This window comes from Petaurus breviceps, unplaced genomic scaffold (assembly GCF_028583685.1).
Source record: "Petaurus breviceps papuanus isolate PSGF00001 unplaced genomic scaffold, PetGlider_PUasm1.0 188, whole genome shotgun sequence".
NCBI lineage: Eukaryota > Metazoa > Chordata > Mammalia > Diprotodontia > Petauridae > Petaurus > Petaurus breviceps.
The window spans coordinates 36,185,479-36,211,818 of NW_027185804.1; the positions used below are offsets into that span (position 1 = coordinate 36,185,479).

The 26,340-nt window shown below is 53.7% G+C and overlaps 4 protein-coding genes across 7 annotated transcripts in view; 2 read left to right on the forward strand and 2 right to left on the reverse strand.

Annotated features, from left to right (window-relative positions):
• The window catches only part of MAPK8IP1 (mitogen-activated protein kinase 8 interacting protein 1), a 29,885-nt gene extending 26,474 nt beyond the window's left edge, over positions 1–3,411 (forward strand). Inside the window, exons 7-12 of the mRNA XM_069091495.1 lie at positions 92–264; positions 697–806; positions 1,119–1,235; positions 2,113–2,183; positions 2,273–2,371; positions 2,502–3,411. Of these exons, the coding sequence (XP_068947596.1) occupies positions 92–264; positions 697–806; positions 1,119–1,235; positions 2,113–2,183; positions 2,273–2,371; positions 2,502–2,574 (643 nt within the window). The 3' untranslated portion in view covers positions 2,575–3,411. The remainder of the gene's footprint in view (positions 1–91; positions 265–696; positions 807–1,118; positions 1,236–2,112; positions 2,184–2,272; positions 2,372–2,501) is intronic.
• A 114-nt stretch (positions 3,412–3,525) lies between these two features.
• FREY1 (Frey regulator of sperm-oocyte fusion 1) lies at positions 3,526–7,770 on the reverse strand. 2 transcript variants are annotated; one of them, XM_069091496.1, is made up of 3 exons: positions 7,184–7,770; positions 4,003–4,067; positions 3,526–3,662 (listed from the first exon to the last, which is right to left on the reverse strand). In XM_069091496.1, exons 1-3 carry the CDS (start codon positions 7,294–7,296, stop codon positions 3,535–3,537), a joined length of 306 nt encoding a protein of 101 aa, XP_068947597.1. In that variant the 5' UTR covers positions 7,297–7,770; the 3' UTR covers positions 3,526–3,534. The 2 variants fall into 2 exon arrangements, with proteins under 2 accessions (XP_068947597.1, XP_068947598.1); XM_069091497.1 differs by lacking the exon at positions 7,184–7,770 and adding an exon at positions 4,383–6,118.
• A 4,005-nt stretch (positions 7,771–11,775) lies between these two features.
• PEX16 (peroxisomal biogenesis factor 16) overlaps positions 11,776–26,340 on the reverse strand; it is a 239,331-nt gene continuing 224,766 nt past the window's right edge. The window contains exons 2-12 of one of the 2 annotated variants that reach the window (XM_069091514.1): positions 24,828–25,013; positions 24,349–24,384; positions 23,932–24,008; positions 23,724–23,857; positions 23,512–23,612; positions 21,372–21,452; positions 21,087–21,239; positions 20,904–20,976; positions 19,146–19,265; positions 12,682–12,746; positions 11,776–12,420 (exon numbers count right to left, since the gene is read on the reverse strand). In XM_069091514.1, the coding sequence (XP_068947615.1) occupies positions 12,362–12,420; positions 12,682–12,746; positions 19,146–19,265; positions 20,904–20,976; positions 21,087–21,239; positions 21,372–21,452; positions 23,512–23,612; positions 23,724–23,857; positions 23,932–24,008; positions 24,349–24,384; positions 24,828–24,939 (1,011 nt within the window). In that variant the 5' untranslated portion in view covers positions 24,940–25,013 and the 3' untranslated portion in view covers positions 11,776–12,361. Of the gene's footprint in view, positions 12,421–12,681; positions 12,747–19,145; positions 19,266–20,903; positions 20,977–21,086; positions 21,240–21,371; positions 21,453–23,511; positions 23,613–23,723; positions 23,858–23,931; positions 24,009–24,348; positions 24,385–24,827; positions 25,071–26,340 lie in introns of those variants that run through there. The other variant, XM_069091513.1, reaches the window with a different exon arrangement.
• LARGE2 (LARGE xylosyl- and glucuronyltransferase 2) overlaps positions 24,377–26,340 on the forward strand; it is a 13,321-nt gene continuing 11,357 nt past the window's right edge. Inside the window, exons 1-3 of one of the 2 annotated variants that reach the window (XM_069091498.1) lie at positions 24,377–24,479; positions 25,150–25,488; positions 25,863–26,340. The exon at positions 25,863–26,340 is cut by the window's right edge and continues 3,632 nt beyond it. The gene's annotated coding sequence lies outside the window, so the exon portion shown is untranslated. Of the gene's footprint in view, positions 24,480–25,149 lie in introns of both variants that reach the window. The other variant, XM_069091499.1, reaches the window with a different exon arrangement.

Genomic DNA, 26,340 nt, shown 5'->3' on the forward strand with positions numbered 1-26,340 from the left:
CAGTGCCGGGGAGAGCCGGGGAGCGCAGTGGACAGTGCCGGGGAGAGGGGACCCGCGAGCGAGGCCTTTGAGACTTCCTGGCTTGAGGCAGGTTTGTGCCCCGGCATGAGGACGAGTTGGAGCTGGAGGTGGACGACCCACTCTTGGTGGAGCTGCAGGCTGACGATTACTGGTACGAAGCCTATAACATGCGCACCGGCGCTCGCGGAGCCTTCCCCGCCTACTACGCCATCGAGGTCACCAAGGAGCCCGAGACCATGACAGGTAGCGGCCCGCTTCTCTGGAAGAGGCTGCCCCGCCCTGGGAGGGGCCTGGACCTGATTGGTCCGTGCTGATTACTGCCCTCCTTAGAATGAGAGCGGGGAACGATTCAGTGGAACATTGTTGGTGTTCAATACTGACTGGAGATCAATTTTACAAGAAACGGGGTCATCCTGGCTTGAGGTCATTCCTGCCCAAATTGTCGCCAGTTTTCTGTGTAACCTTGGGCAAGACACTTGGCCCACCTGTGCCTCAGTTTACCCTAGCTCAAAGGGGAAAACTGGCCTAGGTGAAATCTGGGTTCTCTTTCTGTGAGGGTCACTCTATCCTGCTGGCTCCGATGACTATCTGCACCGTTAGTGATTTGGCCTTCCATCCTTGGCTCTGCCAGCCCCAAACAGTCCACCTTCCCCTGACTCTGCTGTTGCTTTCCAGCCCTGGCCAAAAACAGTGACTGGGTGGACCAGTTCCGGGTGAAGTTCCTGGGTTCTGTCCAGGTTCCATATCACAAGGGCAACGACGTTCTCTGTGCTGCTATGCAAAAGGTGCCAATCTCCTCTACAGTGCCCACCTGCTCCCGGGCCTCCTCCTGGCCTAGTCCTCCCCTCCCCCCAGAGGCAGCTGAACCATCCCAGAGCCCTGCTCTCTCCCTCCTCCCCAGCGGTGGCCCCCTTTATTACCCCCCCCCCACCTACCTGCTCACTGCCCACTACCTGGCCCCTACATGGGTGGGAAAGGGAAGTAGTTTCCCAGAGGTTTCAGGGGTCGGGGGAGCAGAGGCCAGGGCCCCGAGTGGGGGGGGGGGATGAGGAGATGGACCTGACTCAGGTCCCTCTCACCTGGCACCCTCCCTGCAGATTGCCACCACCCGCCGCCTCACGGTGCACTTTAACCCGCCCTCCAGCTGTGTCCTTGAGATCAATGTTCGGGGAGTAAAGATTGTGGTCAAGGCAGAGGACTCCCAGGAGCACAAGGTGACTGGTGGCCTGGCTGTCCCCCTTCTCCAACACCTTTCACAAGGGTTCTCCAGGGCCCCTTCAGGATTTGCCCCCAACCACTTAGCTGTAAAGGGGTCTAGCCTCATTCAAGCCCAGGAGTACCTTGTCCTCCAGCCGATAATCCTGGCTTGACCCCGGTTCCCAGGACTTGGGCAGCCTTGGTGAGAGGAGGGCAGGCTTACCGTCCTGGGAGCTTTTCAGAGCTAGCACTTATGGTAGAGGACAAAACACATTCCCAGTATTACCTCCTTGGATTGAGGGGTAGCATGGACTGCCTGCAGTTTCTCCAGAGGTCTCCAAGATCCTTTGGACCACAGAGATTTCCCCCTGCCCCGATTTCTCTTCCAAGCCTGGGCCTCAGTCTCATCTATAAAATGAATGGTTTAGCTGTGTTTCACCTCACATCACTGGGCTGTTGGGAGGGAGAGTGGGCATGGAGTGTTAGGTGAAGAGGCACATGATGTCCTAGGCACCCAGTAACACACTCCTGTTACCTCACTGGATTCTTCTGTGGTGCCAGGAGGTCAGCTGGACATAGGAGAGGCGGGGGAAGAGGGTTGAATCTGGCCTAATGAGACCTAGGCTTGAACCTTGGCTCTGCCCCTTCTGAGTGTCCTTGGGCAAGTGTCTGTCTCACTGAGGGCTAAGCCTTGGCTCTCCTCACCTCTAGTCCCTCTAAACCCCGTGACCTAAGCCTCAGAGAGGGGAGGGGAGGTCTTGAGGTCACCCCCTACAGTAGAGAAGGAGGGAGCAGGGACCCGATGGCCAGGAGCCCCATTTTCCCATCAAACTGCTCTCTCCTTACAAGCTGGAGCTCTGTGTAAGCCCCATTCCTGACCCCTTTCTCCTGCAGGGGAATAAATGCAGTCACTTTTTCCAACTAAAGAACATCTCTTTCTGTGGATACCACCCAAAGAACAACAAGTGAGTGGGGCCAGGGAAGGCCTTGGAACAGATGAGGGAGGTCCCAGCTCCAGCCCTGGCTCCACTCACTGCCCTCTGCATGGCCACAGGTACTTTGGGTTCATTACCAAACACCCCGCTGACCACCGGTTTGCCTGCCATGTCTTTGTGTCCGAGGAATCCACGAAGGCTCTGGCCGAGTCTGTCGGGTGAGCCTCCCCTCTGCCATACTGCCTCACTCCCCCTCACCTTCAATGCCATGAACCCTGCCCAAGCCCCCTCCCTGGGAAGGACTCCCCTAACCAAGATCTAAGCCAATCCCTGTCCCTCTGCCCCCAGGAGAGCCTTCCAGCAGTTCTACAAGCAATTTGTGGAGTACACATGCCCCACAGAGGACATCTACTTGGAGTAGCAGCATGGCCCCCTGCCCATCCCCCTGGACGTGCCCTGGGCTGCCCGCCCCAGACTGGAGGAGATGCCCTCCCAGACCAGGGGCACCTGTCAAGGCCATCTCTCCTCTACAGGAAGCCCCCTGGGGCAGGATTGGGGAGGGGGGAGGACTAGCTGAGGGTGGGGGACCATGGGGGAGGGTGGACCGAGGGATTAGGGGAGAGGCAAATGCAGTTTATTGTAAAATACAGGATTAGATGATTCTATGAATGAACAGGAGATGCTGCTTCAGAAGGTGGGAGGGATAAGGGAGAGCGATGGGCTCAGAGCCAATGGGCCAGGCCACCTCTGTCCTTCATGCCCCGTGGCCTGCCTCCGGGAGTGCTGGCTGTGCCCTCCCCTGGCTCCCTGCTTCCCCAGCCTGGGCCTTGGCTAATAGTTCCTGCCTTTATTCAGCCAGCACCACCTGTGCCCACTGACCTCTGTATCCCTGCCCATTGCTCAGGGCCTTGCTGGGCTGGCCCTTGGAGGACTTTTTCAATGAAGAAATAGCAGCAGGTGTAGCCCATATGAGCTGCTTGCCCAAGGTCCCTCAGGGCTCTCTCTACACCTGTAGCCTTCCGTGGTACAAGGGGAAGTTTCTCCTACTCCCTGGCAGGCAGGTCCCTCGACAGGGTTAGGGCACCCAAGGCTCTGGGGTGGCATGGGTAGCCCAGGGCCTCTTGTGTTGGCAGCTTGGGCCCCCTTTGGCCTGGGCAGGGAGAAGTGACAAAAATGTCTCCTCCAGGCCCCTTCAGGGCCTTCCTGCAGCTGCATCTTGGCCCATCTGGCAACCATTATTAAAGTGCCATTTCCTGTAGGGCCTGCTTGGTGTTTCGAGGTGGGTGTGTGTATGTCTGTGTGTCTGTGTGTGTGGACATCCCCAACCCAGGAAGCTCAAGTCTCAAGTCAGTCTAGACAATAATTTTATAGGGTCTTCTCATCACTGGGGGGCTTCGAAGTAGTATTCAGACAAATCCGGCCCATCTCGCTTGCGCTTGTGCTTCTGGATTCTGGAGAGAAAGGAGCGGACAATTCGACGTCCTGGGTGCTTAGGAAGGATCCCATAATCTGGAGGGACAAGAGGGAATAGGTAGCGGGGAGCTAGGGGCAGCTGGTTTGGGCTCAGGTAGAATTACAGAGTTTAGCACTAGAAAGAAAGACCCGTAAAAGTCCCCTAGATGAGGCCCAGAGAGGGAAGTGATTTGCCCCAAGGTTCTACAAGTCATAGGCAAGCCAGAATTCAAACCCTGGGCCTCTGACGCTAGACCCTCCTTTCTCATTCACTATGTCCTGATGCCTCCTAATGAGGAGGAGGCTGGAGTCAGGTATCCTCCTCCCTCCAAGGGCACTTCTACGTCACCCTGGAAAATCCATCCCTAGATCCGACAGAAGAGGAATGAGATCCTACCATCCACCAATCCATTGGGGAGCTCCATGGTGTCTAACTCTTCAGGCATGGGGGAGAGCTGATACCTGTGAGATAAGTGAGGAATGAGGGAAGGCCCCAGGATGGAGAAAAGACAAATCCCTCAGGGAAACAGAGAGCCCCACCCAACCTACCAATTCAGGCCTTGCCCTCTAAGTTGGGAACAAGAGGTCAACCCTAACCAGCATTGCTTGCTGGTATCAAGAAACTGGGCAGAAGGGTCTAGGACCTTTACCCTGAGGAGAGGCTGACCTGAACCAGGTTACAGGAGTTTACTCCCTGAGTCCTGTCTGAGAACACCCAAATCTGGAGCTGAAGCCTGCTGTTGCCCCATGGTGCAGCCCACCCTGCCCCAGGGTTACCTCTGAGGCTGAGGCTGAGAGCATACAGCTACCAGGATGAGGATAAGGAAGAACCCCAGCCCAATCCTAGGGCCCGAGAACCCTAGCATGGTGAGAACAGTCTCCCCAGTACTCAGATCTGCCAGCCCCTTCTCCCAGGGCAGTTATGGAATGCACATGCATAGGATGATCTCATAAAGGGAAAAGCAGTTCTATGGCCCTGCCCCAACCCTACTCTGTTGGTTCATGTTTCTATGGTACTTAACAGTTGGCAAAGCATCTTCCAATAAACCTGTGAATTTATCAGGCTGTAATGAGATTGAGGCAACCAGAACTTCCCTCTCCCACCCCAAATCAGAATTTAGAGGGCCCCAGCCAAAAGTCAATAGAGGGCACAGCTACAAGTCTGGAAGAAGTAGGACCGCTCCAAAAGTGACTTCCCCTAGAGTTTGGGGAAGGTGGAGCCAGGCATTTCTTCTCCCTGTGGACACGCTAGGTTCCTGGGCACAGGAGGTGAGACAAGCAGGGAATTTTTTGCCTACCACTAAGCATCAGACGTAGCTGGGACTTTTGCTGTATATCACTGCTCTATGCTGGTCTAGGACCTGCCCTTGTGGAAGAGAAGCTAGGCTTGGGCTTTCGGGTCAAGGAGGAAGGAGAGACCAGACCTGGAGGACTAGGGGGACTGGGAGGGATCCAAACCGAATCAGGGTGCCCCACTGTTGGAAGTTTCCACCTTTTCTTGCCATAAGCATCCTGGGCTACCCCTCCATCCCCAGGCCTTCCCAAAGAAGAGTCGTCACATAAGGGTACCAGGGGGACAATTGGCTCCCTTCTCCACAAATGTAAAATGCCCACGTCAAGACCTCACCCTCGTGATGTCACTGGTCCTCTTCAAGAAGGCAACAAAATTCCTTTCATATCTTGTTGGAGGATCCCAGACCCTTGTCACCCCCAGCCTGTGGTTGAGCCTCACCTACCACATTCTAGAAAAGGAACTGATGCCGGGAGTCATATCTTTGTGAGAGGTGAGGAGAAGGGAAGGTGTTAGACCCCCTCCCCCCATTAGAACTACCATCTTTGGGATTATAAGCATTTAGTATGGGGCCCCTAGGTGGCGAAGTGAACAGAGTACCAGCCCTGGAATCAGGAGGACCTGAGTTCAAATTTGGGCTCAGACACTTGACACAAAACTAGCCGTGTGACCTTGGGCAAGTCACTTAACCCCAACTGCCCTACCTTCCCCTCTCCAAAAAGCAAAAAAAAAAAAAGCATTTAGTACCTAGTCAGCAAAAATAATTAGGAGGCTAACCACTGAACCCCTCAAGGGATCTTTTTGAACCTCTTAATTGCTACTTGTGGCTCTGGGGAGAGATAGCACAAGGATTTGCTCCCATTTTACACATGAGGACAGTGACTCATCCAAAGTGCCACAGCAAAGTCAGGTGGTAGAGCCAGTGAGGCAGGATTCAAATCCAGAGCTTTGGACTCCAGACCCTACCAGACTGACTCTCCTGTGCCAATATGAGAGAAGATATGCCCAACACATAGGATGTTTGGGGCTATTTTCAGGAAATCTTTAGGGCAGCAAACTACCAGAAATTCAGACACCAGTTATTTCATCAGCAATTTTCAGAGGGTGGCCCACAGTCAGCCAACCTTTCTTCTAACCCAGCTCCAATCCCTACATTCCCCTCTCCTCTCTGCCCAGAGGGGAACCAATCCAGGAGAAAAGATGGTTCTCCCCCAGCAGAGATAGGAGCAGCATTTCCGCCTCCCTCTAAACATCTTCTTTCTTCTCCTTCACTTCAGAAGGCCACCATCCCCTGCTGGGGTGTTCATCTTTTTTTAGAACATGGACCTTCTGGCAGTCTAGTGAAACCTATGAGCTCCTCAGAAAGTTTTAAATTTATAATGAAAGAAAATGCCAAATTTCAGTTAGTGGTTGAAGTATTTTTTTGTTTTGCTTTCGGCTTTTTTGAGGGGGGTATCCAAGATTAAAAATCCCTAGTTTTTTGGGCAAATGCAAATCTTTGAATCCAAAGCTTTCACCCTGCTAGGAGATTCTGGTCTTCTCCCCTTCTCTTGTGAGCCAATTCAGCATCTTTTCCAAGAAAGGACACACAGAGTTTGTCACAAGTGAATCCTCTAAGGCTTCCCCCATTCTTGTCCTATCTGTAGAAGGCAGTGGATGCTGTCTGCACATGCCATGTCTTTGGCCAATGAAGGGGGACCAGAACAGAAATGGAACTGGGCATCATGGCAGAGGCAGAACTGGAGATGGTCAGTTTGAAGAGAAAATGTGGGTGGGTGTGGAGAGCATGAGATTATCTCAAATATCTGAATGTGAATGGAAGTCATAGTGGCAAGGGCTTGAGAGGTTAGAACTAGGACTGGCAAGTGGTAGCTATAGGGAAAGTTTGGGGTAAGGCAGGTATACTAAAAGCATTGTTGGGGAAGTGGTGTACTGGTTCCACCCTTAAGGCAAACAATTTGGAATTACATGAGAAAAGCTGATAAACTACATGTCCAGTAGTGGGCAGATACGCCAAGGGGCTCAGTGTCAGGAAGACAGAAAAAGGCCTCCTAGGGGCACTCCAGGAGCGCAGCAAAACCCCAGGAAACAGAGGATGCTTGCCTTCCCGTTAGCCAAGCAACGGCTCCTCTTCCTAAAGCAGTCTGACCAGGCACTAGGCAGGCTGCCATGGTGCCCCCCTAGCACCTGCCCCATTCAATAAACTCCAGGTCCCTATGACCTCCAGGATCAAATGTAAAATTCAGTTTGGCTTTCAAAGCCCTTCATAACCTACCTCCCCACTCACCAAAAATCTTTCCAGTCCCCTCCAGTGTACTCTGGATCCAGTGATGATGGCCTCCTTGCTGCGCCTTGAATCCAATCTCCTGCCTCAGGGCATTTCCACTGGCCATTCCCCATGCTTACAATACTGTCCCTTCCGGGCCCAGCTAAAATTCTGCTTCTGCAGGAAGCCTTTACAAACCCCCCTGGTGCGCGTGCCTTCCCTGTTACTGATTGGTTATCCTGTGGGGAGCTCGCTTCCTTTCCGTTAGGCTGGGAGCTCGAGAATGAGGACTTTTTCCTTTTTGTGCATCCTCAGTGTTTGGCACAGCGCCTGGCACAGGGCTGATGATAAATAAATGGGTTTTGACTGACATCTGTATGTGGTTTTTGTGAACAAGTGCCGGAGTTAAAAGCACTCAAAACTGGGACAACCACCCTATCCTAGAGAATGTATGAGGAAACATAACAATAGCTAGCAGTTATAAAGGGCCTGTAAGTGCCAGGCACTGAGCTATGGCAAGCACATTACAATTCTCTCATTTGGTCTTCACAACAACCCTGGGAGGTAGGTGATTATCATCCCCATTTTACAGATGAGGAAACTGAGGAAGGGAGGTGACATGTCTGGGGTGTCCGAGCCTGGATTTGAACTCAAGTCTTCCTGACTCCGGGCCCGGGAGGAGGGCTTCCACACACCTAGGAGTGATGAGTTCCCCAGCACTGGATGAGGACAAGTCCTCCCTGGGAAAGCTGCATGAGAGAATTGTGGGAACTGGGTGACCCCACCGACTCCATCTTGCGGCTCAATTCTGGCTCCGTTTCCATTCCCTTTCTATTCAGTTGTGGGTATGGCCCAATTTTTGCCTTGTGAGAAAACTTTATTGCACTGTTTGAACCCGCCCTGCATGGCTGGGAAGTCGGACCACTTCCACCTGCTGTTTAGAGACCAGTGACTCAGGACCTAGGTTATCCCAAACAGAAATCCAGCCAGATCCAAAGACGGATGCAAGGAATTTTCTCACATTTATACATCTCAAGCAACCCATATGTCTTCTCTGAAAAGTGGCCCAGTGTTGGTTATTAGTCATTGTTTTCATGTTCTTTTGTTTACAGACACTTCTGGGGAATGGGACCCCTCTTTTTTGGATTTCAGGGAACTGCACCTGTTCACTCTCCCCCTCCCAACTTGGAAAGCCACTAATCTTTCCTCCAATTAGAAATCAGATCACCTTATCTTGTATCCCAGTTTTTATCCTGTTCACTGTTTGCTTTTAGCACCAAAAAAAAAATCTCTCTCCCTGCATTTGGGGTCCAGTACCAAGCTGATGAGGCCTGGTTCCAATTTGTTATGCAATTGGCCTACACTGATTAATAAACCAATCTTCTCAAAGGCTCAAATCTGTTCCTCAGTTATTTCAGACTTCAGATATCACATGGAGAAGAGATTCAAGCAGGCAGGTCCTCCAGGGTAAGCCGAGCCCTGGTGCCTCTCTGGAATATACCTGAGCTAAACGTTTCTCCTATGCTTAACACTGTGGGACCGAGCCATAAAGCAGGAGTAACCCCTTATGTCCTGCCCACTGTCTGACTACACTCTTCAAAGGGCTTTCCAGGCCTTGCTCTCAACCCAACAGCTATGCAGCAGTCTGGTGTAATGAGGGACATGAGACTCAAAGGCAGGTCTTTAACCTCAGCTGCCCCCACGACCCCGGGCAAGGCACTCAAACCCTCCCTGCTCTAGGCAGCTCTAAGACAGGCGCTGAGGCAGGGGGAGCTTCCCCACCAGTGAAATCCAAGACCCTGCACTTTTGGGTTTCACACAGACTTGTGAGGGTACACGGTGTCTCCTGGTCTCACTTCAGCATTTCTATCACCAGTACCTCAAACAGTGCTTGGCATACAGGAGACAGTTAACGGGTCCTTTGAGTTGAACTGCATTTTGGGTGCTATCACATGCTCATGTGGTCATTCCCTGAAACCCCCAGAGGTTTCACAGGAACTCGACTCACCCCCAATCCTGAACACACTTCCCTTCTCGTCTATCGTTCATTCTCATACTCTTTCCATCTTACTGCACTCGAGGCTCTCTGGAAGACACTGCCACTGCTTTCCAGGGCTGGGTCTTCCTCCGAAGTCCCTCTGGGATGTGCACTCTGCCATGCTTAAGAAGTTACTTGCTCCGAGGGTCACTCCCTTGTGGATGCCATCTGGTCCACGGCCCTTGTTGTAGTGGGCTCTGTCCTCCTCTCTTCTCCAGGTAACCACTTCGTTCACAGTCTCTCCTTACAACCCAAATCCTGCCCTCTTGGGGATCTTCAGTCCTCCTCAGACTCTATTCATCAACCACCTGAAGATCCCAAGCTCTCCAACCCTCGTGATTACGAGCACCCATAATCACGCCGTCTCTCTCCAGTATTTGGCACTGAAATGCCGATCACAACTGCCCTCCTCCTAAACCCTTCCTCACCCACCACAAGCTTTGCTCCTGCTCGGGCATGATTTTTCTATTAACATCAGAGACTGATAGACTTTTGCCAATGGAGATGCTCTGCACCTGAAGGCCCATGGGGCCTTTCCATCTGAGCCCCTCAAGCGCAGGGACTGACTTCTCCCTCTGCATCCCAGCTGCCCAGCTCATGCTCTTCTCAGCCTTGTCCCCAGGGCTGACCCCTTCAACTCCCTTGTCCTACCACCTGCCTTCTCTGATCAGACTCCCTCAGGTGGCTGGAAAAAGACACACCACTGAGCTGACCAGGCCCACAACAACCCAATCTCCACTGGAGATAGCTTCATTGCTACATGCAAACTAGTCACTTGACTCTAAGGTGCCATGTCACCTCCCTGAGTAGCTGTTCCACATTTTCTCCTTCTTTTCCAAGCCCCCATCCTCCTCTCAGCGGACATACATACTCACCTTCTACTTTACTAAAATCGACACCATCTGACAGAAGTTCCCGGCTTACTTCCACCTTGGAGGAAATGGTCTTCTTGCCCAGGCTACCCTCTTCATTCCTTCAATGCTATCTTTTCCCAACTCCCATAGGGCTCACCCTATTAATCAGGCCCTCTCTCTCACCTTCGATCTGTTTGCAGCCTTTCCTCGGTTCCCAGGAACACATTCATGTCCGTTCCTAGCAGCCCAGAATATGACACTGCGGACAACCTTCCCAGCTCCTCACCACGGATCTCCAAGCATTTAGCAAAGTGCTCATACTTAAGTGTTTAACAAATACTTGGTGACTCTCTCCCCCCTTTCATAGCCAAACTCCTTGAGGGAACAGTTTAATCCTAAAATCTACTCATGGTCTCTAGCACCTTTCCACCCACTCATCTGTTGGCTGACTCCAGATACCATCATTTGACTGAAGCAACCAATGATCTCAATGGCTAAACTGAGTGTCTTTCTCAGTCACCGATGCTGTCTTCCTGGACACTCTGCTTGGTTCCTATGACACTCCTGTCTCCTAGTTCTTTACATCTGGCTGCTCTTCAGTCTCTGGCTTGAACATCACTGATCTTAGGCCTCCTTTGTGTGGTTCCTCCCCAGGGCTGTCTCAGGCCCCTTTCTCTCTCTAGTCTTATCCTTGAAGATCTCAGCAACTCCCATGGGTTCTAACATCCCCAGGAAATATTTCCCAATGCTGTACAGCCAACCTCCTTTCAATTTAATCACGTACTACTCTTTATCAACTACCTGCTGTGCACATCCTGAGTTATCCAGAGACCTCTTGAATTACCTCCCACCTCTGTTCCTTCCCCATTGCTGCTGAAGGAGGCTCTAATCTGTAGCTACCCAGGTTTACAGCCTTGGAGGCATCCTCTACTTTCCCCTTTCTCTCCTCCATCCAATCAGCTGCTCAGTCTGGCCCATCTTACCTCCACATCTTACAGTGATGCTTACATTCACTCACAGACACCAAAGCTAAGGGGATCAGGCCTCACCATCTCTTGCCTGAATCATTTTAATAATCCCCAATGAATCTCCAGACATCCCAATCTTTCCCCTTTCTAAGACAAACTCCAAGGCAGAGGTCTGGTCATGCCATTTCTCTGTTCAAAACCCTTCTGAGTTGTCCCCCTCCCCCAGTGTCAACAGGAGCCATAAGCTTAAGCCTGGAGGCCCTGCCTTCCCAACCCTTTCACAAGCTGTGTTCCAGCAAAGCCCCTCTGCCTCCCATCTCTCTGCACTTGACCCAGGCATTCTTTAGCCATCGACTTTGCCAAAGGACTTTCTCCTAATCAGTTCATTCCCCTAGGAGAATGGGAGCTGTTCTGTTTCTATCCCTGGACCTTCCAATGTTTTCTCATCTGCAAAATGAAGAGGCTGGCCCAGTCTCTGAGGTCTCCTTCCCAAATGCTTAATGAATTATCTTTGACACGAGTTGTTTACAGAGATGCCTGTCCGTGCCACTGATTCTCGGAATCCAAGCGCCAGACTTTATACTTAATCCCATTAAAGATCATCTTAGAATTTGGCCCAAGTTCTTAAGCTAGCTTAGATTCCGACTGGCAAACAGGTTAGCTTCTCTTCCCAGTTTTATCATCTGCAAATGAGGTCAGCATCCCACCTACACTTTCATACAAGCCACTGATAAGAATTAGCAGTCAAAGGTGTTCATTGTGAAAGTGAAGCTTTTTCTTATTTTTGAGTTGGGGAGGAAAGATTCAAGACTTGGACAGGGGAGAGCCTGGAGGCCGAAGCCCTCCCTCTGACCATATCCCAGCTCTACCAAGGGCCTCCCTATTTACCTTTGACAGGAAACCCTGACCAAAGGTAGGTGGTCCCGAGGCTGGAAGGGGAACAGTTCTACTTTCCAGGGATTAGAAGCTTCTCAATTTTGAACAAAGCTGATTGCACATGATGGAGCCTCATTCGCAGGAGGGTTGTTAAGAGAGGCGGCACTGTAGTGTAGGGCAGGCCCAGGGGCTGTGCTGAATAGAACAGGCAGAGCCCCAGTGAGCTCAGTGGTTCCAGTTCCCCAGAGGGCCAGCTGGGTTTGGGCTCTCTGTAGGGCCCTGGGCTCCCCCTGCTGTGGGGGCACAGAGGGGACACACTTAGGAGCATCACTGGGGGCCAGTTTTATTAGAGGGCAGAGGAGCTGAGGGGCTGAAGGGAGGGGCTGCCTGCTCCTGCACCAGATCATGCCCCCCACATCCCCCACCCTCTCAGCAGCCCTCCTCCTCAGTCCTGGATGGCCTGTCAGCCCCAATTGTAGAAATAAATTTTCTGCCAAGCAGGCAAGTAGTCCATCAGTGGCCCTGAAAGGAGAGGGAAAGAATGAGGGGGGTCAAGGCCTGGAAGGTGCTGACATCATTCCAGGCCCCTTCCCCTGTCTCTACCCCGCTACTCTTCAGCCACCAGAAGCCCACCAGCTCCTGGTCTCAACAGCCACCCGTGGGCCTCTAGCAGGTCCAGACTCAAGGAGCCCCTCATTTCAGCTCCAGCTCATCAGAAACCCCTGAACCCAACAGGAACACCAGCAGGCTGGGTCTGCTCTCACCCCTTGTCCCGATACTTACGGGTGACCAAGCCAACGCCAGGAACGTAATCAGCCAACAGCCGAAGCAGGAAGAGGATCCTGTCCCTGGATGGAAAGACAGTGAGGGAATAGGTTGAAGGGGACTGCTGGAGTAAATGCTTGAGTCAAGGAGGCCCCTAACTCTGAAGGTACAAAATGACTGGGGAACAGAACAGAATGGGACCTGCTGAAGGAAGGAGAGAGATTCTGCTGGGGGTTGGGGAGAGGGACAGTGAAAACATGACCTTGACTCTGGCTTCATCCATCCCTCCCTCCAGAGCTCGACTCAGCCACCCAGTTATTAGCTTCCAACTTTGCCTTTTATACCCATTAGCAAGTGCGCCACCAGCACTCCTTACTTCAAAGTGATGAGAAGCCAAAGCAAAGGACAGAGGAAAGCCTCCTAGCCCAAGAGGCTGGTGTCTCTGGTTCCCTAATTTGACACTCGGTCTTCCATATCTGTGTCTTTGCATAGGCAAGAGTGACCCGATAAAATGTAACTGGGAATGATTTAACAAAATCATAAAAGTACAATAAACCAGGTAACATTACATTTGAAGACTATGCTACCAAGCAGTGTTCTGTATGGATTCGGGAGCCCTCTCACACTTCTCTGAAACCTTCATTTCCTTCCTACAAGCCTGCCCTGGTGACTCTTGGCTGCTGATACTTCTCCCTCAAACCACCTCACACTCATTCATTCGTGATCTGTTCCCTTTGTCTCATGTGTATGGACGTATTTGTATTTATATATTTATAGTCTGTGTAGATGTTTCTATAGACTGATAGAGTTCTCTGTTTTCATGAAGTATCTTCCCAGTAGAACTGAAGCTCTTTGAAGGCAGGCACTGATTTTCATTTTGTCTCTGTCCCACGGCACCTTGCACAACAGATACGATAAATGCCTGGTGGATTGGCCTGGGATGCCCGTGGGGTGGAGTTGGACTCAGACTCAGTGGGAGAAGACAGAAGCTTCCCAGGCCAAGGCTTCCCCCGGCCCTTGCCTACTCCTGTTCTGCTGTGGCTCTCACACCTCTCCCCACACCCCTGCAGCTCTAGGGTCCAACCCAACTCCTGCCCTTTGAGGGAAATGTGGGATTCCAGATTCTCCCTTGAGGTCTGGACTCTCTGAGTCCAGCTACACAAGTCACCAGGGTTTCGGAGCACTTCCAAGTGTGTGAGTACCCCTGCAGGAAAGCCATTCCAAGCACGTGAAGCCACCCCACAAGAACCAGGTTGAGGGAGGGTGGGTGCACAGGGATTATGATCCTCATGTCACAGAAGAGGCTGAGAGAGGTCACCCAAGGTCAGTGAGTGGCAGAGCTGACCGTGTTCCTCTTTGTATTGTGGGAGGGAAGGAACCCGAAAGGCCTCTGGCTAAGGTTAGCCCATGTGGTCAGTCCTGAGTGGAGACTGGGCATTGTGCAACCAGCAGAAGGAAAGCTCCACCCCTGAGCCCTGAGCCGTCTGGGACCCGCTCTGCCCTCTCCTTGTGACACAGGTCAGACTGAGGGTCTCCCCCTCTCTTCTTACCTGTCACACAGTACGTACTTCAGAATGCTCACTGACTATGGCCACAACAGCAGATGAGCCAGAACAGAACTGAACTCAGAACCAGAGAATTTCAGTACTGAAAAGGGCCTCAGGGATCCCCGAGCTGCAGCCCCTACCCCCATAACCATCCCAACTATAACAACATGAGTGGCCATCCAGTCTCTGCCTCCAGGCCTCTAAGGGGGGCAAATCCAATAGTTCAGGGACAGTCAACTCCACTCAGGGCTAGCTTTACTAGGCAGGCAGTTCTCCCTGAAATCCAGCTTCGTGGGGCTCTCTGTAACTTCCATTCAGTGGCTCTTGGGCCAAGAAGGTCAGATCCATCTGCTCCTGCACAACAGCCTTTCATATACATCCTCACAAAGCCCTCCCCATTCTGGCCACCGTCCACTCTGTGCACGTCCTTTCCTCCATCTCTCCACTTGCCAGATTCCTCTTGTCCTCTGGGGAGCACCTGCGCTTTCTAGGTGGCGTTCACCTGACAGCAACAGTGACGACCACCCTCTGAAGCATTGTTCACCATAACCCATTCTAGCATGCAAAAGAGCCGTGGATATTTTTGGTGTGGGCACAACCTCCATGCAGATGGTACCCCCTCGAAGAACCGGCAGATGGTCTTTGAATGTTGCTACAGTGGCCAAAAAATTCACCATTCTGTGGCCAATCAGGTGACAGGATCCTCCCAATTTAGCAAGGCTGCTCCTCGGACAGCAGGCCCAGTGATCCCTCCCCACATCTCTGATGGGGGTCTGTCCCTTCCGCCATTCCCCCCCAACCAAGCTTTGACCTTCCATCTGCTGGCTTCTTCCCTGCTGCCTTCATCTCTGAAGAACTTCCATTTGATCCTGCCGTAAGTCCATGGTCTTTTTTCTCTCCCCTCCGCTTCCCAGCCAAGCTCATCACCTCCTGCTCACTCCCTAAACCCTTGCAGTCTAGATTCTGATAGCTCTGCTTAGCTTGGGGTCACCTCCAGACATCCTGATCGTTGGCCCCTGGCCCCAGATGGCTTGGGGAGAGAGGGAAGCTGGTGACTCTGCACAGCCCTCCCTCACTTCAACCCAAACCACCAAATCTTGCACGTCACAGCATCACGTCCCCGATGTCGTGGTCCTGCTCGAGAATGAAGAACAAGCAACAATAACTCAGCCCACGCCGCTCTTTCCAAAGCTCCCAATGTCTTAACTGCTAAAGCCAGAGGGCTCTTGTGGGTCTTCTCCTTCCCGACAAGCCTATGGGAGGCAGTGTGGCCCATCGGAGCGAGCGCTTGGTTTGAAGTCGGGGGTCTGAGCTTGACTCATTCACTATTGCTGTTTACTATATGCTGCTTACTTCTATTTGCTACAAGCTGTCATTACTGATGTGACCTCTGTGAAATGGGTGGGTTGGAATACAGGCTCTGGAGGTTCTTTCTGGCTCCAAGATCCTTCTCTTGGTTCTCCCACCAATCTGACCTGTCATTCTCCTCTGGTGGGGTCAGCCTACCTGGCTCATGTCTCTAGGGCCTGTCGTGGGCCATCTTCTCTGTCTACACCCTCATCCACTCCAAGGGGTTCAATGATCATCTCTAGGCAGAAGATACCCAGAGCTACCCAACCCCTCCCCACCCTCTCCCTGAGCTCGAGACCCACATCTCTGTCTGAGGAGCATAGCCACCTGTCAGCTTCCACAGGCATCTCAAACTCACTGGGCCCGAAACGGAGTTCATTATCTTCCCCCAAGACGTTCTCTGACTAGATTCCTTTTTTCTGTCAACTTAAATCTCCAACTCACCCCTGACTCTGCCCTCTAGTTCACCCCCATCTCAGCTGCAGAATCTTCTTACTCCAGTCTTTCCAGCATTGCCTTATCTACACCCTGGTTCAGGCCGTCCCCACCTCCCACCTGGACCCGTGTCAAAGCCTCCTGGTCTCCAATGCAGCCTCCATTCAGCAGCCACTGGATCTCCTTAAAGCCTAAGTCTGCCCATGCTGCTGCTGCTCAGGAAGGCTTGGTGGCTCCCTTGTGCCACTAGAATACAACAGAAAGTCTGCCGGGTGTTAAAATCTTTCACAATCTGGTTCTGGTGTGTCATTCCAAACTTATTTCCCCATTACTCTCCCTCCAGCCATTCCTCTGACTTATTGTTCCATCTCCTACCCCCACACCTTTGTACAGGCAGTCCCTCCTGCCTGAAAGGCCCTCCTCCTCATTCCCACCATTAGACTTTCCAGCTCCCTTCCAGGCTCTGCTGCTGTGCTGCCTCCTGGCCCATGTTCTTCCTGATTCCCTCTCATTAGGGAAAGGCACCTGGCAAATCACTTTGCATTTATTTTGTATTTAATTATCTACATACAGATTGTTTCCTGCAGTAAACTGAAAGGTCCTAAAGGGAAGGAACTATTTCATTTTAAAATGTGTAATCAATCAATCAACAAGTATTTATTAAACACCTACACATGCCAAGTACTGTGCACAAACAGGACAGCTGTGGCCCTCAAAGAGCTCAGGTGCTACCTGGCCACTTGCACACACACCCAGGTGCATCCATCTGTGAAGCATGGCCAGGACCACTGGGGATGGTGCCTCCCGGGGAAGGCTGGTCAGTCCCAAGGGCACCACAAAGAGCTGGTGCTTGCGTAATTACAGGAATGACCTCGGGCCTGGGCTAAAAGCCCTTCTGGCTCAGCAGGCCTCTCCAGGGTGAGGCTGAGGGACCCACTGGAGCAGGAACAATGACTGAGCACAGCAACACTTACGCAGATTCTGACCACCTGAGGACATAGGGAGCAGCAGGACTTTCATCACTCTTAGTTAGCTGTGAGGAAACTGAGACTCAGAGTAGTAATAATAAAAACGAGGGGGAAAGAAAGCACTGTGCTATGCCTAGGGCTGCACAGAGAGCAAACAGCCCAGTGGGACCTCAAAGCCAGCCAGGGGACTTCTTGGCACACTATGCTGTTGCCAAGATTCTTTTGACAGTGTTCTCTATGGAACCTGGCTCTGCATTGGATAGATGCTGCCTGCTTTAGCCACTGAAGAACAGAAGGAATCACAGAATTTCAGAGGCGGAAGGGAGGTCTGGGGCCATCTTGCCCAACACCACCCCCACAACACAACATAACCTACTTGGCACTGCCCATCCTCACCTGGAAGACCTCCAAGGAGGGGAGCCCAGGACCTCGGCCCATGCTGAGATGGCTCTCACTGTTAGATGGTCCTTCCCCAAAACCCTTTCTACTCACTGCCCCTACTTCTCCCTTCTGGGCCAAGCAGAACTAATCTATTCCTCCTCCATGTGACAGCCTTTCAGATGCACTAGGACAATTAGCAGCTCACCCTGAGGCCTCTCTTCTCTTTAAGTGGTCCTCACTGAGCAGGGACCCCTAGTCCTCCACCAGACTGGCTGCTGGCCTCTGGGCTCTCATCTTCTTAAACTGAGGCCAAGCGATCTGACCCATCAGCTGGGAATATGGTGGGCCTGTCACCTCCTTCTGCCTGAAAGTGCGCTGTCTCTGGGTGTGGCTCATGATCAAGGCAGCTCTGTGGACCATGCTGAGGCTGTCCCCACTAAAGCCCCAAGATCCTCTTCAGACAAACTATCTGCCTGGCCAAGTCCGAGTGTGAGACTTGGCCTTCGTGCTTCCTCAATGGCCTTGCCTGCAGATCCTTTCAGCACTTCCAGATCTGAGCCACTGGCAGGTTTAGCCACCTGAGGCTTTACAAGTGGGCCACTGATACAAATGGACACTGCGCCATTAACTAGCTGAGTCCAACAATGAGCCTGGCTCTCAGCGGCTCTATCTGTACTGTCACATGCACACAGGACACATGCACAATTACAGCAGGAAGAGCCCAGCCCTCCTGAATGAGGGGTCGCTCAATGATGGCTTTCTCCAGATCCATGCTTCCCTCCCGGGCTCTCTAAAAGGTTCTAGGATTCTGCCAGTCAAATCCAGCTCACTGGCCTCCAACTGAGACTGGCTTCTCTTCATTTTAAATAAATGCTGCCCATGCCCAGGCCTTCAGCACCCGGGCCAGGGATCAGCAGCCACACCTGGCCCCAGGGTGGCAGGAGGCTCATCTCCCTACTTAGCCTCTTTGGACCTGTCCTTTCCAACCCAAAGGTCATCCTCCTTGACAGAGAAAGCAATCAAAATAAGACCAGAGCAGCTCTGACTTTGCATTGTCCTGCACACACCGAGCAGTGATTCCACCCCCCTCCTCCTCCCCTCCTTCTTTTCCAACTGGGCTTGAAAACCAAAGCCCTCAGCCACCTCTGTTCCTCCTGCCCCTGCCCCCACAGTCCCTGTGTCCCCTGAACTGGCCTCCTCCTCTTGGACATCAATCCTTCACAAATCTAGGCTGGTGGATCAGTTCTCTGTGGGTGCACAATGGTCCCTCAGGGTGACTTATTTCACCCAGGCCCCCCTGGCCTACCACTCAGGGGAGGCCAGGTAGCACAGCGAGTAAGAGCACCGGCTCCAGTGTTGGGATGACCTGGGGATCAAATTCGGGCTCAGACACTTAGCACCCACCCAGAAACACCTGGCCATGTAACCTCAAGCAAGTTACTTAACCCCAATTGCTTTTTTTTTTTTTTTGAAGCAATCGGGGTTAAGTAACTTGCTCAAGGTTACACAGCCAGTTATTTCTGGGTGTGGTGCTGAGTGTCTGAGCCCGGATTTGATCCAGGTTATCCCAACACTGGAGCCGGTGCTCTTACTCGCTGAGCCACCTGGCCGCCCCTAAGCAATTGGGGTTAAGTAACTTGTTCAAGGTTACACGGCCAGGTGTTTCTGGGTGGGTGCTAAGTGTCTGAGCCCGGGATTCGATCTCCAGGTCTTCTCAACACTGGAGCCGGTGCTCTTACTTGCTGTGCTACCTGGCTGCCCCAACCCCAATTGCTTTTAAAAAAAAAAAAGAATGCCTTACTCAGAGAAACGGTCATAGAAGGGGGAGCGCAGCAGGTAATAAAGCAGCAGGATGGTCCGTCGCCGGAGTTCCAAGCGTTCTCTCCGAGTCAGTCCTTTTTTGTCACTCAGCAGACTTAGGCTGTGGATGGAAGGAAGCAAGAGGGCAGGGTCAGGCCTGAAATGCTGGAGTCTGGGCACCTATGCTCTCAAAGAGGCCATCCTTTATGCTAATGCACATCTTCTGCTTATCTCCAATTGTCAAAATCCTCTCTCCCTTCAATCAATAAACACATATTTATGAAGCCCCTACTGTACGCCTGCCACTGTGCTAAGCAAATACCAAGAATGAACCAAGGCCTTCTCTCTCAAAGCTTGCAGCCTGCTGGCTCATGCAGGAGCGGCCTCCTCTGTGAAGCCTATGGTGGCCTCCACTATTCAGGAGGCTCCCTGAACACATGGGCCACTTTCAGCTGGGTCTCTGTGTGTGCCTGGCATACAGAGGCATTTATGAAATCCTTGCTGAATCTCCGCCCTGCATTTCTGTCTCTCACTGTATCTGCCTCTTTACCCTCTCTCCCCATTCCATTATGGGCAAGGACTTTGCTTCTCCCCTGTGTCTCTAGTGCCTACCCAGAGCCCAGTTCAGAGCAGGTATTCAGTAAGCATTTGCTGGCATGGATGAAGACTAGGGGGAGAAGGGAAGTCATCACTCAAGCTCTTCATCCCCTCCCCCCAAACAGTGTTGGGGAAGAGAAGAGGCAGCGAAGGGAGGACCATCGAGAGCCCTCCAAGTGTTTATAAAGCACTGACCCTGGGACACAGTAGCCCTAAGGTAATTAATGCATGCACTATGAACTCCATTTTGTGCATGAGGAAACTGAAGCTCAGGAGACGTTAGAGGACTTGCCCATGGTCACACCACGAGTCATCTTAAGTGCCTGGACTAGAACCCAATTCACAGACCGAGAGCTGGGAGGAAGCTTACAGAACACTCTTAACTGAAAGATGATGAAACTGAGCCCACAGCGTTTATTAAAGGGCCTTGCTCCGGGACACTCAGGCAGTGCTAAAGCCAGGATGTTGAGCCCTGGTCTTTTTATGTGGGCCCCGTTTTGCCATCTGCTGCCTCACCTGGGCATGTGCCCTCAGCTGCACCACTCCCCGCACTAATTTCCCTTGACAAGACTGGCTCTCCCCTTTTGACTGCGTGGCCACAGTGGTCCACTCCCCCAGGGCCTTGACCTCATGGGGGTGAAGGGGGGAGGCCACCCTACCTGCCCACATGGAATCCTAGACAAGTCTGGGGCTATGGAGGGAGAAGGAGGCTTGTTTGGCCTGGCCCCAAGGGCTGAGCAAAATGGTAAGAAGCTGCAAAGAGGAAGACTGAGACACAAAGGAAGAAAAACCTTCCTAACAGCTAGAGATACCTCCATGCAGAGCTGGCTGCCCCCAACGTGCTAAAAGCCTTGAAAGGAAGGTTCTATGACCACTCACAGTGACAGAAAGGGTCCTTGGACAAGTGCAACATGTACAGGGAGGCGAGGGGAGAGGAACGGTATCTGCTTTGTGTACAGACACTGCTAAGCACTCTGTGGATACCATCTCCTTTCATCCTCACAACAACTCTGAGAAGCTGTCATTCTCCCCATTTTGCAGATGAGGCAAACAAGTGAAATGACTTGCCAAGGGTGACAAAGGAAGTGTCTGAGGCTGGATTTGAATTCAGGTCTTCCTGACTTGTACCCAGTGTGCCACCACCCCAGTCACACACACTTACCTGGTCACATCCAAGATGGCAGAGAGGAGCCAAGGCTTCCAAGACCGCTGACCCCACAGGCCCAAACTCAGCACTGACAGTGAAAGGGTCAAGGTCCTCTTGAACAGAGTGGCCCCCTCCCCTCAACCCCCCTCCATCCTCAGCCTCCCCTCCCCTGACCACAGCCTGGGCTCCAGCAGATACAGTGCAGCAAGGGGCGGGCTATGTACACTGACTCAGCAATGGTCTCCTGCAGCCCCAGGGGGGTTGGGCCAGCTTCCAGATCCTCCCCTCGGCAGTGTGTCCGCCCTTCTTGCTGCTGGGGGGCTCCCCAGTGCCTTGAGTGCAAGGATGGTGCTGGAACACAGAGTCACACCCATAAGAAGAGAAGGCTTCCAGGCGGGCACCTGGGGGTGGGTGGTGGCGGGGTGCCATTGAACTAACGCCCAAGTGCCCACACGTTCCTCCCCCCGCTGCTTCCCCGCTTACTGCTCTGCAGGGATCGCACCACCCGGTTGGACCGCTTCCCCACATAGGGCCGGTCCTGGCTGCCCACGCTGTGCTCACCACCTACAGAGGGAAAGAGACCAAGGGAGTAGTGTAATTGGTGTCCTGGGGGGAGAAGTCACGTGGCATCACACCACTGAGTCTTTAGCAGGACTACCCCAGTACCGTACTCAAGAGACACCTTGTCACCTCCAGAATCAAGGATGAAACCCTCTTTGATGTTCCGAGCTCTTCCTAGCCTGGCCCCTTCTTACATCTCCAGTCTATTTCTGCTGGGCTGCTCCTCTCTGCTCACTCTGGCCAGCCTCAACTGCAGGAGGCCCCAGCCCAGCAGCCAGCCATCATCCACTCCCAGGTTCCCTTCCACACACTCTGTATATATTTGGTCTACAGCCAGTTACTTCCGTGCTGTCTCCCTCCGTAGGTGGTAAGCTCCTAGAGGGCAGACTGCTTTAGTTTTTCTTGGTACCCCCAGTAGTTAGCACAGAGCAAGCTCGTTACACAGTAGGCCCTTAATCAATGTGTGAAGATCAACAGAGGACAAACAATGCATACTCTGCCACTGTCTGGGAATTAGCCCCGACTCTCCACAAGGACACGCAGGGCACCAGAAACATGAAAGGGGAGTGTCCACTGGATGCCAGTGATTCCACCAACTCAGTCCTCTGGGGAAGAGCTCCCATCCTACAGATCCACCAGGCTGACAGCACCCACCCACCCAGCAGGCTAGGTTTAGGAAGGACCCTGGGAACTACAATTCTCCAGGAGAAATCAGTACAAGTGAGACAAAACCCTCCGTAGCATCAACTCCCCAAGACAGGAGGAGAAAGAAAAGAGATGGGAGTTGTCTCAAGAAGCTGATGTGGATCAGGGAAGTCACCAACCAAGGGACACTTGAGTTTAGAGCTCAAGGAGTATGCCGAAGAGGGGGTGAGGGCACAGCCTGGCCAGCAGCAGCTGAAGATGGTAAGGAGAGGGAAGGACGATGGAGAGAGCTTGGGTTTTGTTTCAAGGGGTCCTTGTATCCTGATGGAGGCGGGAGGCCCCAGAAGGGTAAAGGCTGCTGCTCCACATGGGTGGGCCAGCCTTTGCTTCTGTTTTCTTGCCCAGAGAGTCACCTGTCTGACAGGTGTCAATGCTTGGGCTCCAAGCTAGGTCCCTGACTCCACTCAGCACTGCCCGGAAAGGGCAGCCATTAAACTGTCTGCCAGGGAACCCATTTTCTTGTGCTAAGGATTGGGAGAGGTGTGGCATTGATCCACTGTCCCTAGAAACTCTGTCTACCACATGCAACTTGGGTTTCCACCAAGAGGCAGCATGAGTGTTATAGGGGATGGAATGTCACTCTGGAGTCAGGAAGACTCGAGTTCAAATCTGCCCCCAGATACTTCCTAGATGTGCAGCCTTTCACCTGTTTGCCTCAGTTTCCTCAACTGTAAAATGGGAATAATTCTCAGGGTTGTCGTGAAGAGTGAATTACAAAATAACTGTAAAGTGCCTAGTGCAGTGCCTGGTGCATAGACAGCACTCTATAAATGTTAGCTATTTTTATTATTAATATAAAATTTCTGCTGCTATAAACCTCTCGGGTGCTTGTCGGAGCCAAGCAGGAGCAGAGATTTCTTTGGAAATGAAAGCTCTCCACAACCATTACTAATCATGTTACATAATCCTACAGCTTTCGGGTCCAAAGTTCCAACATCGTGACTATAGGGGAGAAGCCCGAAGTGGAGGCCCAGAGAGGCCAGGAGGGGTCAGGAGGACTGTGACAAAGCAAGGCCCCAAAGCGAGATACCCCATGTCTCGGGGCTTGCTGCTGCTCAGAGCCCAAAGCCTCATCAGGTGTGCAGAGGCTATCTGAATGTTGTACAGCCCCCTGCTTAAACCAGGGGTCCAAGGATGACCCCCATCTTAGAGACAAAGAGACCTATCTGACCCAGGTCACCCACCCGCTGGCCAGTGCGAGCGCCAGAACTTGAACTTGGATTCTGAGCACCATGGAGTCCCAAAGGACAGACAGCCCTTTGACCCTCAGCACTCTTAAGGATCCTTCAAGTCCCACCTACACCAGGAGACTGGCCCACACGTCTCGGGGAGCAGTGCAGGGAGAAAGAAGTCTCACCCTGGGGGTGAAGCTGCATTTCCCGATCAAGCGGCACGATGGGGGGTGAGGTCTGGAGGCCCGCCTTGTACCAGAGCAGCAGCAGAACCCGAAGCACGGCCCTGTGGGGACAGAAGCCTTGGTGGGGAGTGGGGGGGCGCTGGGAGAGGATCTACCCCGCGCCGGCCCCGGCCATCCTGGGTCCCCCCCTGCCCCGCGCCCCTCCAACGTACTTGGCCAGCTGGATGAGGACGATGATGAGCCAGCGGCCCATCTCCCCCCACACCTTGGCAGCCCCCATCTCCATGAACACTTCCACGCACTCGAGCACACTGAGCCACGTCAGCAGCTTCTGCTGGGACAGCGACTGCAGGGAGGAGAGGGGCGTCAGAGCGGGGCGCGGGTCTCCCCCCCTGCCAGGGCCCCTCCCCGGCCCCTTACCACGGGCAGGCTCTGCCTGAGCTCCTTGCGCAGGATGCCGTCATTCAGGAGCACCAGCAGGTTGGAGGCGGAGTACACTGGGGAGCGCCAGGGCGGCCAGTGAGGACACCCTCTCCTCCCCTTCGGCCCGGAGCCGCGAGCACCGACACGCACGGCCGGAGCCAGGAGTGGGCAGACCGACCTGTTCCTCCACCTGCTGCCTGCCGCCTCCCGCCTCCCTGGGGGCAGGCTGAGCCGGGCAGGGAGAGCTCCGGGACCCTTCACAGACCCTCCTACGGGCCTCCCCCCCCCCCCCCCTCCAGGCACAGCCCCAGAACACCCCACAGCATACACGCAGGACACCCCACACCCACCCGCCACCCTGCAGCACACACACGGGACACCCCACACCCACCCGCCACCCCGCAGCATACGCACCCAGCTCCGACAGCTCATGGGAATCCGCGAATCGACCTGGGAGAGACAAGTCAGGGCTGGAGGGGGTGCAGATGGGGAGGGGCTGGTGCAAGGTCACCCCACACCCCCAGGCTCTCGCCCCTAAAGCCGAGGTATGCGGGGGAGGGGAGCGCCTGCCTCTCACTCTTTCTTAGGGGGTCTCTGAATGTGTCGGGGGAGGGTCTGTCTCTCAGCCTTAGCAGTTTCTATCTCTTAATCTCTGGGGTCTCTCAGGTTCTAGGGGGGGGCCTCTGTCTCAGTCTGAGGAGTATCAGTCTTTTGGTCAAAGTCTGTCATTTCGGTCTCACTGCAGGGGGCTGTTTCAGTCTTGGGGGTCTCTATTTCTCAACCTCGGAGTCTCCGTCTCTCAGCCTTGCGGGTCTCTGACTGTCCCTCAGTTTTGGGGCTCGGAGATCCCGAGGCCACATACCCCACTCCGGGGTCAGAGGTCAGAGAGGTACCTGCCAGCAGGTAACTGAGGCCCCGCACCGCCGTCTCCAGCTGGGCCGTGGCGGCCGGGTGGCGGGTCACGTACTCCTGGTAGCGCAGGCCCAGGAGCCGCAGCTTCTCCATCGTGCCTTGGGAGTGGATTGAGACGGAGACTGGGAACAGGGACCAGGCGCCGCCGCGTTCTGCGCTCCGCAGACTACTTCCTGCTTCCGGCCCTGATACTGCCTCATTTCCGCCCGGCCAAGTTCCCGCCCCTTAAGGTTGTCCTTGGCAACGGCCCGCCCGGACCCTCCCGCTCAATCCCGCCGTTTCATTGGTCCCAATGCTCCACAGGGCCGTCCAACCAGGATCCTGCTAGGCCGTGCTCTACCACCTTTTGGCACAGTTGGTTCTGCGCCTGCGTTGATCCGTAAGGCTTGGGCGGCAGCCCGTGCAGTTGCCTCCAGAGAAAGGAGGAGGAAGCTCGTCCCTTTCGACAGGTGGGCTGAGCCAATCGAACGCCGAGAGGGTCGAGTGAAAGGACGGGATTTAAAGGGCTCCGCGGCTCCACTGACGAGCCCTGGCCGGAGGTAGCCGGTGGGGAGTGGGGTCCGGCTGGAGGCGGCAGTGCTTCTGGCGAGGTTTTCCCTCGGTTTTCTCTGGGTCTCCTCTCCTTCCCCCATCAGAGGGAAGGTGTGTCATTGGGGGAAACTGAGGCACGGGGCCTGGGAGGGGCATGGGGACTGGCAGACCCTCGCCCGTCCGGGGTCGGAGCATCCCCGGCACCCGCAGTCCCGGAAGGCCACTGCCCGCCCGTGGGGGCGGACAGTCCGCAGCCACTGAGCCCTCCCAGCCCAAGGAAGAGCCTCGCGAGATTCCCGCCCCCCCGGCCCAGTCTACCCTGGAACCCCGGGGAAACTGCCGCCTCTCCTAGGAGGGCCCCCCAAGGCAGGAGCTTGGAGTGCGGGGGACCGGCTGGAAGTTTCTTGTCGGGCTCGTAGAAAGAAGCCAGGGTTGGAGTCAGGAGCACTGGGCTCAAGTCCTGACTCTTCACTTCGAAATCATAGGTTTTGGAGCTGCAAGGTCCGATCAGATGCGAAACTGAGAGCCCGGAAGGATTCCGTGACCCGCCCGAGAGCAGGCTGCTCTGTTCTGACTCCGGATCTGGCACCCTTCTCCAACCCGCGACCGCAGAAAGGTCCCTTCCTTCTCCCGGCCTCAGTTTCGCCGTTTTACAAAGGCCCCTGCCAGCCCCGACCTTCTGTGATTCCAGGAGCATGACTGGTGTGAAGGGGAGGGAGGAGAGAGGAGAGGAAGACAAGAAAGGGACGGGCCAGCTGATGAGACCGCAGGAGGAGAGAGGCTTTCCTCCCTCCCGAGGCAGGTGCCCCCCAGCCCTGACTGGGTGACATTCAGGGACGGAGGCAGCCGGGGCGCGTGGGGCTAACTCGGGTACGCAGCGCTTCACTTCTGGGGCTCCGATCTGTGACTTTGGAGAAAGAAGAAGAAGAAGAAGAAGAAGAAGAAGAAGAAGAAGAAGAAGAA